Below are 13627 nucleotides of genomic sequence, written 5' to 3'. Positions count from 1 at the left end.
ATAAAGTAAAGTAAAGTACTGAAGTACTGAGAAGGGACCACATTGTTCCAGTTCTAGCTACACTGTTGCAATAATGTTGCTCCAGAATTTCTGAAGCTCTTACGGGCATTTGCTACTCTAGATACAAGCACAAACAAATTGAAGCTCAATAAAGGGAGCTTTATTGTAATTTCATTTACATTTACAGCATTTATCAGACACCCTTATCCAAAGTGACTTACGATTAGTTACAGGGACAGCCCCCCCCTGGAGAATTTTAGGGTTAAGTGTTTTGCTCAGGGACACAATAGTAGTAAGTGGGATTTGAACCTGGGTCTGCTGGTTCATAGGCGAGTGTGTTACCCACTAGGCTACAACCTGTATTTCAGTTACATATAGGTTAGACAGTAAAAACAAAGTTATAGACCGATATAGAAAGCATGTGTGCAACATCGACAAACAGGGCTACATGAAGTGCAAAAACATGGGACACAGGCAGAGCAAGATTAACATTTAAATCAAGCAAAACATGTAGACAACAAAGAAGAAAGACAGCACTAACCAGTGAAATGAACAATGAAGGTGCCAAGAAGGAGCAAACACTACCGTGCAAAATGGAACAATGCAATAATAGATAATGTGTTCTAAACATACAGAGAAATGTTGCGATTACCCATTCATTATCACTCCATTCACAGTGATTTTCCCGTATCTGACTCACCGCAGTTCAGTGCGGTCTGGCCACCCATTGAAAGCAAGATGCCATCCGGGTGCTCTGCTTTGATCACCTCTGTGACAAACTGTGGGGTGACGGGGAGGAAGTAGACAGAGTCAGCCTGCTTGGTGCCCACTTCATTTGTCTGCACTGATGCAATGTTTGGGTTCATCAGCACCGTCTTGATGTTCTCCTCCTGAGTAGCAAAAAGCACAAATAAATCACGTCAGAAAGGGTTTCGGAAATGGTCACATATTTTCTCTTTCTCATTACCATCATATGGCCAAATGCAAATATATAGTTTTACACCATATTCTGCACTACATACATACATACATATACACACACACACATGTAGATAGATATGTGTGTATACCTGTGGTGTGATTACAACAGACAAATTCAGATACAAGATCTGTACCTGTCATATTTACATATTTAACTATCCTCTATGTGTTACTGTCTTAAAAATAATTGTTGAATAAATCTGACAAATATTGCCATTTTTATGGCACATCACCTAGAGTAACTGCTATCCAGGAAATCCATTTAAAAATGTCTGTATCTCCAGTGACAATTCACAAAGATTCTTACTTTCATGGCCTTGACAGCCTGGGAGCCAGAGTAATCAAACTCCCCAGCCTGTCCAATGGACAAGCCCCCAGAGCCCAGCACCAGCACTTTCGACACCTAAACAGTCAAAGCGCATGTCAAACATCGGCAATACAGCGGAAAAAGACATAACAGTGTTAGGGACAAACCCCGTCTGAGTAAGCTCCACTGTGCTACTCACCTGAACTCTCTGAGGAACCTCAGGCTTCTCAGGCATCACAGACTCAATGCTTGTCCCCTTCCCCTTCTTTATCAGGGAGATGAATGCATCAAACAGAAACTGAAATACATACAAAACATCACACAACGCACTCTTTAGTGCATTCACGACCTCATATACTGAAGCACTACCTCCGTGTCTGTGGGCCCGCCCTTGGCTTCAGGATGGAACTGGGCAGTGAAGATGGGCTTTGTGTTGTGCATGATGCCCTTAAAAAGAACAGGCGGCAAACACGGTGACAATCGCATTCATTCAACTGCAGGAACAAAAAAAAAAAAAAACTACATGCAGAGAACCGGGAAACACCTCGTTGGTCCCATCATTGGCATTAACAAACAGTGGGCTCCAGCCGGGAGGCAGGGACTGGCTGTCGATGCCGTAGCCGTGGTTCTGTGCTGTGATGAAAGCCTGACCGGTCATGACATTCAGAACTGGCTGGTTCTGTCCCCTTTAGAACCATACAGGCAACATTTGTAATAAAAAGAAAAGAAAAAAGAAACAGCGTACACATTACAAACTGGGCAAAAAGACATTTTGATTGTCACGTGACAAATCAGACAGGTTATACTATTACATTTTGATTTGTAAGTTCTACAGGCAGGAGGTATCTTACCTGTTGCCCATGGGTAATTTGTAAGATTTCGCTCCAGCAGCAAGAGCAGTAATCTGGTTGCCCATGCAGATGCCAAAAACAGGCTCAGGTCTGTCACTTTCTAGGACCTAGAAAAGTTAACAAAAAGACTAAAAAAGTGATGTAGGGGTCGGAGTTTAGCTACCTTTTCACTGCCTCCAATTACGCAAACATTTTCTTCCCAAAACAGCTCTAAAACAATTACATTTACAGCATTTATCAGACGCCCTTTTCCAGAGCGACTTACAATCAGTAGTTACAGGGACAGTCCCCCCCTGGAGACACTTAGGGTTAAGTGTCTTGCTCAGGGACACAATGGTAGTCAATGGGATTTGAACCTGGGTCTTCTGATTCATAGGCGAGTGTTTTACCCACTAGGCTACTACCACCCTAATGATGGTAGATTAGATGGTAGATGGTAGAACGAATAGAAGCCAAAATGAAAACCAACCGAAATCTACTTTACAATTTAAAATAACACAAGCCTGTAAGGTCCGGCTTGTAAACGCACCTTGTGGACGTTGTGAATGAGAGGACCTGCAAGCGAGGGATCCCCGGGACCATTGGAGATGAAAAGCCCATCGTAGTCCAAGCTCAACAGGTCCTGGTCCCAGGGCACAAGATGCACTTCTGCTCCGCGCTGCCCTCAAAGTACAGCCACATAAACGTGAAGCAAAGGCAGAAATTCGACATCAAACCGAAATATTAATTATTCAAATAATTCTCTATTCATCGAACCACTTTGGTTATTCCTTTGCTCTTTTAAAGCCGAGAACACAAAAGAGATCACACACTGTAAGAGTGTAGAAAAGAAATGACATTACGATGAAACGACTACACGCGTGTCTTTTTCGTATGGAAATTAGGCAGACCCCCTTCACCTAGTCTTCCATTACCTTGACAAGGAGCCTGATGATGTTGTGTTTGATCCCACAGTCAACAGCAACTACTTTAATTGGGTTGCCCTTCCCAAATATCTTTATCTCCTGAACGAAACAGATACAAGATAAGTCAGCAGATAGCCGGTATTAAATGGAGTTATTTTCACACTGGTTACCTTTGTAGAGACCTCTGCCACTAGATTTCGCTGGTTGGGATCTGATAGCTCTACAGGCTGTCCATCAAACTCAATCTTGCCCAACACGGTCCCCTGATCACAGCAGAGCCGTGGCGCAAATTAATGACTTTGAGAAGTGAATCTATTGAAATGCTGTATGTATAAAAATGTAGTTAAAACTGGGAAAAGGGGAAATGACCACCTTATCTCGGATTATCTTCGTCAACATCCTCGTGTCTACACCAAACAATGCAGGAACCTTCGTTCACAAAACCAAATGTCAAGTAAAAGCTACTAAAAGTTGCACGATTGCATTAGAGAATCTATGTGCTTTAGGATGAATACCTGCTCCTCTTGTAGCCACTGAGCTAAGGATTTAACAGAATTCCAGTGGCTGTACTCATGGCTGTAGTCCTGTACCAGCAGCCCAGACACCTGCAACACACACACACACACACACACACACAAACACGAAAAAAAAATCATAGCAACATCAGGTCACAAAACAAAACCGACACAGCATGTTTACCCTGATTACTGTCACACATATTTCAAAGCGATGAATGAGCCACTATTCACTACTAAGAACTGAATTAAATGAAGTCACAGCAGCATTTGATGAACTGAACACTAGAACAATCTTCTCAACTTGGTCTCATGGTTCATCGTTCTTAATTTATTTGGGGGGGGCAACAGGTAACCACCCTGGTGGGGCTTCAGCAAACCACTCCAACCTGAATGCACTCAGACTCCACATGCTTCTGCAGTCCAAGCTCATCCAGCTCCTGTGTGTTAGGAACGCCGTAGTTCCCCACCATGGGGTATGTCAGAGTTAAAATTTGGCCTCTGTAGCTTGGATCGGTCAGAGCCTCTGGATACCTGGGTGTGGGGAGATTCCAGGTCTCACACAAAATCCACACAGCACTGTGCAAAGACTTAAAGTGATAATACAATCAATAGAATTTATTTAGGAAGCAGGGGATGTTGTTAAAGTAACCAAAAAACCACCAGGCGGTAATAAATATTCTAATTTACAGTGAACATACCCCACAAGTCCTGTGTTGAAGACCATCTCACCAGCGACGGACTGGTTCTGCCCAAATGAGAAGCCCTTCATCCGGGTGCCATCTTCCAGAACAAGGTGGGCAGTCTGTGCCTAAAGACAAAAATCCCAACTAGGATCAGTGGGATTACACAGAGAAAAATGGCAACAGGCGCATACTCGGTGATGTAAGAGGAAATCTATTTACGCGTCATTCTTTAAAAAGCCTCTCTGGTCCCCTGCAAGTGCCACGACGCAACGTTGCGACAACGTTCCTAAAACGTACCTGCGGTGTCACGTAGCAGCTAATACGACGTGAGCATTTACTGTCGGAAGAAACTACAATTCTATTTCGCAAAAGTTAGGAAAAGTGAAAATCCATTCCTCCTTACGTCATATCCAAATCTTCATGTCAGTGTTCATAAAACAGAAGTATCATGTATATATTTTAGTTTAATGATAGTTTGATGAACAGACACTACACTACCCAAATATTGCAAATATGCAACTAAATGTTATTTATCCGTGTCCATAGTGAGTTTGTTAGACGTGTCTGTGTTGTTGTTTTTTACCTGAACACCGAAAAAGCGCGCAGACGTCCACGTCACAAGTTTGTTGCTGTTGGAGCTCAACCATCTCTGCCTCAGAGATTTGGCTACAGTACAAGCAGCTAGAAGTTTGCTCATATTACGCGTCAGCTGATGAACGGAGTAATCAGCCGGTTGTGTCCAGCCAGCGCCGCAGGTGAATGAATTGTTTCTGTCCGGTGAACGGAACGTGCTGTGCGGCGCCGAGGACCGCGTGTCCCCCGGAGGCTCAGTCGGCGGCCGACCGCGTGGAGCGCTGCGCTGAGCCCGGTGCCGTTGTTTTTCTCATCGCTCAGGCAAAATCACCTAACTGCGAGTGCTGTTGCTTTTCTCCTCGCTTGCGAAAGCCTCTCGTTTTTCATTTGTCCAGGGCTTTTAGGTGAATCAATCGCTTGAACTTGAAGAAAAAAAAACACACCAGATAAGGGACCAAGGGATTCTCTTTTTTTTCTCTTAGTACCGACATTATTACACAATTCCATCACATGTAATCATCGCATTTGTAATGCAAATTCTTAAATCACCCAAAAGCAAAAAATGTCACTGGATTTTATTATTTTTAGCATTTGCAGTTCAAATGATTCAGCAAATGTTGACCTCATGAAAATTAAATGTATAATGAATGTCTACAGAGTTCGTATGATGAGGAAGATAGCCTGATCTTCTTTGATGTAACTGAAGATGAAAAAAAGGAGCTCGGGTATCTGGCAAACGTTGAATTGAATAATTTCATTGCAAAAATCCAATCCTCCTCTAATCCACTTATCCAGGTCAGGGTCACCGACCCAACCATCCACCCTTCAGGAACAAATTAGACAATAACCCCAGGACAATTACATAATTAACACACATGCGCACACACACACACACATACAACATCACAAATCCACTAGCTGTGCATGTCTGTAGCACCTGTAAGGAGCCCTTGGGACAACATGCCATCTCCACACATGTACAAGCTGGGACTTGTACCCACACTTCCCACTCTCAGCAGTATAAGGAAGGAGGTCAGCTCAGAATGTAACCCACTTTGGCAGGTTAAATCAATTCAAACTTGAATGCAAATGCTTGGAGTTGCAAGAAGAATGAAAGACACCACGTAAATCAATAGCTTTAAAGACCCTGCAGCAGTCTTTTTACAAAACGATTGAGAAAATCCAAATTCAAATGGTTTCCATTTGCGCTTTGGCCTCCACCATTCATATGAAAGGTTTAGGCCCTTTTTGCTTCAGCATGGTGTCAGACAATAGCGAACGGTCATTGTCGGGATTATGGGAGGTGCTTGAGTTTGCTGAGCACGGTCAGATTGTGCCATGATGCGACGCTCGCTCTGGTGGAATCAGCAGTCTGACAGGAGCGGCAGGCTGGCCGTGAGTAATGTGCCCTGAGACGTGTCAGCAAAGAGAATTAGGGGAAATGGGGAGCAATTGTAGCATGACAGCCCATTGTGACTCTGGTGACCTTAACCTTTGTGAGGGTGGGACAGTCATGGCTGAAGGTAATGTGATTGTGGATTACCCATGGCTCACCCCTTCCAAGATTCCATCTGTTCCAGTTGCTATTTTAGCAGTAATCAAAATGTACATGCTTTTCTGAGATGTATGCTATGGTAAACTGATGGTTTAATTTATGAGAATAACTTTTCAGATAAAAAAAAATAATCATTGGTTGACCACAATTAGTGCATCACACTGCATTATGATAGTTATGCATTTACATTATAATATAATATTGAATAAAGGACTATAGAACTGTCCTCACTGAATCACTCTAAAACCACTGCTACATGGGACAGTGAAGTTTTCACAGTACAACAGTGACCTCCAGTGGCCAATTAAAAACAATCTGACTAATTTTTTTTCATGATTTCTCTCTTTACTATTTGTCCAGATATTATAGTATTTTATAGTACATTATAAAGACACATAATATATAGGTCAAGAGATACTGGACAGAAAACAAAAATTGTCAACCTTGTTTGTTTGTTTGGTGGGTTGGTTGTTTGGTTTTAGTGCAATTGCCTTGCATGACGTACATGATCTTACTAGCTTGGGTATGGCTTTTATATACTATAATACAAGGGAGAAGGGAGAAAGCATCATAAAATGTGTCAGAGATTCTTCAGTCTCAAATGTAGATATAAAGTGCATATTACGTCTATATGGACTGAATACATGTCACCCAAAGCGACATGTGTTTGTTACATTTACATTTACATTTAAGGCATTTGGCATCCATGTTACAATCAATGAAGTGATCAATTCTGGTCATTTACAGTGTGACGTAAAAATAGCCTTACATTTGTTAAATACATTTACTTCACTTCAATGTGATCTCTCAATGTGTTGTGCTTTAACTTGAAATTTGAAGGTTTTTTTTTTTTTACATACATGGCACAGCACAAATTGTGTTCACTGCATTTAACCATCACCCTTAGTGAGCAGTGGGCAGCCATGAAAGGCGTCTGGGAAGCAGTGTGTGGGGACGATACCCTGCTCAAGTGGACCTCAGAGGCTCCATGGCGGTTCGGGATTTGAACCCAGTTACAAGTCCGGTTCCTTACCCACTAAGCCAATTCACCCTCAAAAAAAAAAACAATATTTGAATATGACACTAAGTCAGACTGTGGTCTACAGATATCTTTTATATTTTCACACATCATATGTGTGTCAGAGATGTTGCCTTAATGAAGATGTTCTGACCTGACATATGGCCTCTATTCCCATTACTTTCTTTTATGAAGACTTGCTGTAGCCCACTAGTTGGAGCAAACAGTTCATAAATTAGCTTTTTTTATTTTTTTGCAATTAATGATTTATTACACAATACTTATTTTCAGGATAGGAGGAGTTCTGTGGTTAAAAGTCAATTGAAATAAAGCAAATAAAAAGAAAATCTGTCAGCAATTAAGTTATTTTTAATTGATTCATTATACTCATGCACTGTCTGCAAAAGCATCTTACATAGAATTAAAACCCATTAATTAACTTTCACAGCACCGTAATTTGGATTCATGGCACTTTTATTTTTTACAGTGCATCCAGAAAGTATTATGTTATAGCCTTATTCCAAAATTGATTAAATTATTTTTTCCTCTGAATTCTACACCCAACACTCCATAATCCCCATAATGTGAAAAGGGTTTGGCAAATTTATAGAAACAAAACCTGAAAAATCACATGTACATAAGTATTCATAGCTTTTGCTCAATACTTGCAGAAACATATCAAGGATGATCAGGAGGCACCTAAACTCAATTTTGAGCTTCATGGCAAAGGCTGTGAATACTTATGTACATACGATTTCCCTTTTTATTTCTTTTTTAATAAATTTGCCAAAACCTCATCTTTTTTCACATTGTCATTACCTGGTGTTGTGTGTAGAATTCAGAGGGAATTTAATGCATTTTGGAATAAGGCTGTCACATAATGTACTGTTAATGCTTTCCAGGTGCACTGTACTATTTAAATTTAATATCATCCAGTAATCTCTTTTTCATATTCTCAATGGAAACGATTTCAAATAACATCAGGAAGAAATATCAATATGCTAAAAACAAGGCAAATTAAGCCTAAGCCTCTGTTGGAACTTGCCACTGCAATGTGGCTTATGATCTAAGTTTGCATACTTATAAAACTTCAGGCTCTGTGGTAGTGAAGTATTAGCCTGAACTACACCACTGGCACAGAGTTAGAGGAATTTAAACTAAACCAAAAAGTTTTGTCTCCTGTTGAAAAGTTTTTCTGTGTTTAATCATTTTTCAGGGGTCAATTAGTTGTCAATTATTTTGATCTCTCTGTCCTTCTTTAGAGACTTTCTAAGGATGCCCTGAAGACTTTGATTTCCAAGTCATGAAAAGCTGTGAGAAGCGGTGAAACACATTTGCACTATTCTTGCATGTTTAACAATATTAAAACAAACCTCCAGCTTTGAGAAATTATCTTCTACATGAAGGACAGGTTGTCATTTTATTATTTGCCTAGCTGTGAAATCTGACGCAGTATACTTTCAAGGAAAATTCATATTCTGCAAGTTTCCTTTGAAATACAAATATAAAAAAAATAATAAATATATACATATTATATATTATATATACATAACATTGCTATTGTTATATGAAGCTGTTTTAAGTATTTAAACAATAGGGTTAGCATGTCCACCAAGCACAGAAATTTCAGAGTTTGAACAAAAATTGTGATTCATTTACTTGAGCTTCCTGGAAAACGTAGACAGTGAGAAGAGCTTTGTTTAGCCTTCCCCTATATAATATCTATGCATTGAAAGGGGGATTCAAGTGACAGGCCAACGACCCTGAATCAGCCCCCTTAAGGAGCGATGGTCCTCTCAGAGAGATCCCAAGAAACTTCACACCTCTCCAGAAAGCCCTATAAATAGTGTCCATCTGTCCCTGGGCTCAGTTACAGGCTCATTCCTTTTTGAAGTCTGCGGAGGGTGGGTGCTGGGCTCGGTGGGCCGAAGAGTCCAGAACAGACCCATTGCATTGTCCGGACCGCATGAATCCACATCAGTCACCTCCACGGCTGACACACGTTCTTTCACGCAGAGGATAGCAAGGTTCATATAAAGTCCCAGTCACTAACAATGCTGGGAAACAAGCCGAATCAGTCATTAGTCAAGTTAATTAATTGAGTTATTTTAGTTATTATGACTAAAATTACAATGCAAATGTCATAATATCGACCAAATACATTTTATTTGTTCACCGTTATGTTCATAAATGTGAAATATTTCGTTTTACAATGTCAGTAGTAAGATGCACGGAACAATCCTCCAATACTTGTATGCAAATTAGCACACCATGAAAGACCAAGAGTTAAATTTGGGGCTCACCGTGCCCTCACTCGGCCCACTAGGGACTTTGGTGGGCTAAACCTTTCCCTTTCACAAGTGGGCCAAACCAGAGGAGGGGTGATGATGTGATGAGGAGAGAGTGAATGAGAGACGCACTCGCCCAACAATGCTTCCCTATTTGGAGCTCTCAGACAAACAGGCTCAGGCCCATTCAGAGCAGCCCCATGGCAAAAACAAACCCCATATCTGCAGCTAATTGGGTTAACTAACAATCGAGACATGCATCTTGAAGCCAAAGCTGCATTTGGTGGTATGATGTGACGGAGAGTTTATGACCATAACTCAAGAGTTTAATTTGAAGAAGGTTTAATGATAGGATCAAGTCACCGCTTACTAATGTTTCCATTAAAAAGCTCATGTAATAAAAATGTAGGGCCTCTGTGTTAACTGATATTGCACATACAGTGTTTTTATTCGTTTAAAAAAAAAAACTTCAGTCAGTCCTCTAAAATAATTCCGTGATCTCAGGAACGTTTAGTCCAATCATGGACATGTTTACTGAGGGGATGCAAAAGCTTCTCTTTCTCTCTGTGACAATTTGTTCTCCTTTAAAGCAAGCAAAGCCTGTTTGCTCTGCTTGCATGGTAACAGAGAGTGTAATTTGGGTTAACGCATTAAAATGTGTGTAAATATATGTACGTCATGCAAAAATCAGGACCAACATCAAGGGTTCGGATACAGCATCGCACACCACAATTTAAAAAAGAAGTCTTTACCCAGACCAAAAAAACAAAAACTGAGAAACCTGAGAACAGCAATGATGAAAACAGAACAGCCGACATGAAAAAAAAGCTGAAAGAAAATAAACAACTATGAAATAAGTAATTCAATGTGTTTGATTCTGTTATGTTTTTACTGTCCTTGAATTTGATTTGGTTTTAAAATAACCTAAATATCAAATGATTCGTTTAACTTCTTATTATAGAGGAAATAAAGAAAAAGAAGAGTTTAGTGTGCTCATTGTCTGTTTATATTGTACCTTTATTATTTAGTTTAAAGCTGAACGCTTGGTATGTCACACCCCCTTCCTGTGTGGCTTTGCATGGCTTCGCTCCTCTTTAGCTTCTAACATCAATCAAGTCACTAAAGACCAGATCGATTTCATCTGATTAAGAAGAACAAGGAAAGTTCCGAAGCTCAGAAACATTTCTACTCTCCCCCATAATATGAATTGTTATAGATGTTTTCATAATGCAATTGCCATTCACATTTTATTTTCTTTTGCTACATATCTGATAAACATGCTGAAGACGGCTAGAGAATTAGTTTTAGATCAGAAGTGAAACCTCTTCATAAATCCTGCACGTGACATGTAGTGATGGTGCATTTCTCTTCTGGCCGTGTGGGGCACTGTTTCATTGAAGGATTCGTCCCCGGGAATCTCTTCATCTCCACTGTTCACTCTCCAGTGCTTGGCCCCTTCGGAGGGGCTTAAATTAATCTAGGATCATGCGTCACTCCAGCATGGAATCTTGCTGGCCTTCACCCTATAGCCATCACATGCTTCCTGATAACTGACCTCACAACAGCAACATGTTTGCTAAGAAAAGACGGAATGCTGTTTATGTAAAAAAAAAAGGTTTACATTTGCATGTATTAATATTTCTTTAGCTTTAATATCATGTAGCAAGAGAATAGAGCAACAATTGAAAGTTTAATTGCTGATTATATGAATTAATTTAATATTTGACGTATTAATAGTACAGTGGTGTGATGTGTAACCTGTATTTAAAATTTCCTCCTGTGGATAAAAGTAAAATAAAATAAAGTAAAGTAAAGTTTTCTTGTGATAACCCAAGATTGGATCAACACATCAACAGACACCAAGCTTCCTTTCAATATTTTGGTTGGTAAGTTTTCTTGATTTATTACTATTTTACTATAATTACTAGATTCTGTAAAGATCCTCCCCGATGTCCAGCATAAGATGCACATGATTGCCGGTCCTGGGACGCTGAGTGTATGCGTCCTGATGTGGCTGAGTTTATGAGAGTCATGGTGCAAATGATACATTTAAACGCTCAGGGTTAAGTGTCTTGCTCAGGGACCGCTCAGGTAAGTGGGGTTCGAACCCGGGTCTTCTGGTTCATAAGTGAGTGTTTTACCCACTAGGCTACTACCACCCTATAGATACCTACAGTACAGGCCAAAAGTTTGGACACACCTTCTCATTCAATGTGTTTTCTTTATTTTCATGACCATTTACGTTGGTAGATTCTCACTGAAGACATCAAAACTATGAATGAACACATGTGGAGTTATGTACTTAACAAAAAAAAGGTGAAATAACTGAAAACATGTTTTATATTCTAGTTTCTTTGCTCTGATTACTGCTTTGCACACTCTTGGCATTCTCTCGATGAGCTTCAAGAGGTCGTCACCTGAAACGGTTTTCCAACAGTCTTGAAGGAGTTCCCAGAGGTGTTTAGCACTTGTTGGCCCCTTTGCCTTCACTCTGCGGTCCAGCTCACCTCAAACCATCTCAATTGGGTTCAGGTCCGGTGACTGTGGACGCCAGGTCTCCCCTTTTTGTTAAGTACATAACTCCACATGTGTTCATTCATAGTTTTGATGCCTTCAGTGAGAATCTACCAACGTAAATGGTCATGAAAATAAAGAAAACACATTGAATGTGAAGGTGTGTCCAAACTTTTGGAATGTACTGTATATGTTTTTTGTCCCATATTACAATAAACTGTTTTTTGTTCAAGCACCCATACCTTGGTCCTCACCCTCCTTGGTGTCATGACACACTAGAGTTCACAGTGGTTAAATTGATGTTAAAATGTGGATTTTTACGCATGTTAGTAGTTAAGACCCATGCTAGTTTACGATAACCTCAGAACTGCCTCTGACACTTTTTGCCTTTTACATTACATTCTGCAACTTTCAAAATTAGTTTAATGCCAAACCAGATACTGATTGTAGGGGATTCAAATAATTTCTTTATACTGTCAAATGCAACAATCCATTTTTACAGTTTACAGTTGGAACATTCTACATCATTTCTGTGTAATAGGCTGTGAAGAACACATTATGTCCTTAAATGTTTCTTTTATAGCCTGTTTCCAGCAACCAACTCTGCTAAAACCATTAAAGAGGCATGAGGTCCGGAGGACAGGTGCGAGAGGGGCTGTGTGTGTGGGGGTCTTTGGGAAGGTGGTACAGGGCAGAAGAGGTTAGAAACGATGACAGCTGAAGGTATGAAGCTTTCTCTGGCTGCGCTTCAGCTGAAAAGGAGTAGGAGAAAGTATGGCAAAGGAGGATGGGGGGAAGGGAGGTGGACGCCTTCACCTCGGGCCACGGCCTGGTGCCAGTAAGACAGATTTAGACTCGGCGAAGGAGCCAAAATCTGTTCCGTCCACCATGCATCTTAACGGGCATCGGCAGCTGAAGACGTGGAGAGAGTTCTCCTCCTCAACTGTACCCTGCGCATGGAGGTCAGACAGACCCATCGTCCCTTCACCTCGACCGTAAGCGTGGTCGAGCCCACGACTTGCTGGGCCAGCTGTCAGTCTCCAGGCATCTCACTTTTCAGGGTATGAAATGCCAAAATGGATCCAGTCAGTTCCACCAACAAATCCTTTCGTCAGACCTGCGTTAGTGAGTTGTCTCTGGCCTTTCGTCGAGTGAGCTCACATATCTTTTAAAATATACCTCTAACTATGACCTTTATTATCTGGAGCTATACATTTTCTGGATGAATTTTTAAACATAGTAGCATTTCCTTTTATACCAAAATCAGAATGAAATTACAAATGCTTATTCTTCTGAAATACGCACGTAGACATACCTCCAAACACACCTACTCCACGTCAGATTTCAGCCCAACCCCACTGGCGTCAGGGGTCAAGCTGGGGAAGTGACAACGTAATTTATTACCCAGCCGCTCACTGCTAATAGTATATGTCT

General features: G+C 40.7%; 1 protein-coding gene across 2 annotated transcripts in view; it reads right to left on the bottom strand.

The window, feature by feature from the left end:
- Nucleotides 1–5062, bottom strand: part of cps1 (carbamoyl-phosphate synthase 1, mitochondrial) — a 32647-nt gene extending 27585 nt beyond the window's left edge. Inside the window, exons 1-14 of one of the 2 annotated variants that reach the window (XM_028991322.1) lie at nt 4829–5062; nt 4261–4370; nt 3949–4093; nt 3560–3649; nt 3417–3473; nt 3215–3307; nt 3054–3143; nt 2669–2797; nt 2140–2246; nt 1833–1974; nt 1658–1735; nt 1488–1586; nt 1289–1384; nt 701–890 (exon numbers count right to left, since the gene is read on the bottom strand). In XM_028991322.1, coding sequence (XP_028847155.1) covers nt 701–890; nt 1289–1384; nt 1488–1586; nt 1658–1735; nt 1833–1974; nt 2140–2246; nt 2669–2797; nt 3054–3143; nt 3215–3307; nt 3417–3473; nt 3560–3649; nt 3949–4093; nt 4261–4370; nt 4829–4942 — 1540 coding nt within the window. In that variant the 5' untranslated portion in view covers nt 4943–5062. Of the gene's footprint in view, nt 1–700; nt 891–1288; nt 1385–1487; nt 1587–1657; nt 1736–1832; nt 1975–2139; nt 2247–2668; nt 2798–3053; nt 3144–3214; nt 3308–3416; nt 3474–3559; nt 3650–3948; nt 4094–4260; nt 4371–4828 lie in introns of those variants that run through there. The other variant, XM_028991323.1, reaches the window with a different exon arrangement.
- Nucleotides 5063–13627: the final 8565 nt, after the last annotated feature.

Source organism: Denticeps clupeoides, chromosome 9, assembly GCF_900700375.1.
Source record: "Denticeps clupeoides chromosome 9, fDenClu1.1, whole genome shotgun sequence".
Lineage (NCBI taxonomy): Eukaryota > Metazoa > Chordata > Actinopteri > Clupeiformes > Denticipitidae > Denticeps > Denticeps clupeoides.
The sequence above is the reverse complement of the archived record's forward strand: the minus strand, read 5'-3'. Positions and strand labels throughout refer to the sequence as shown.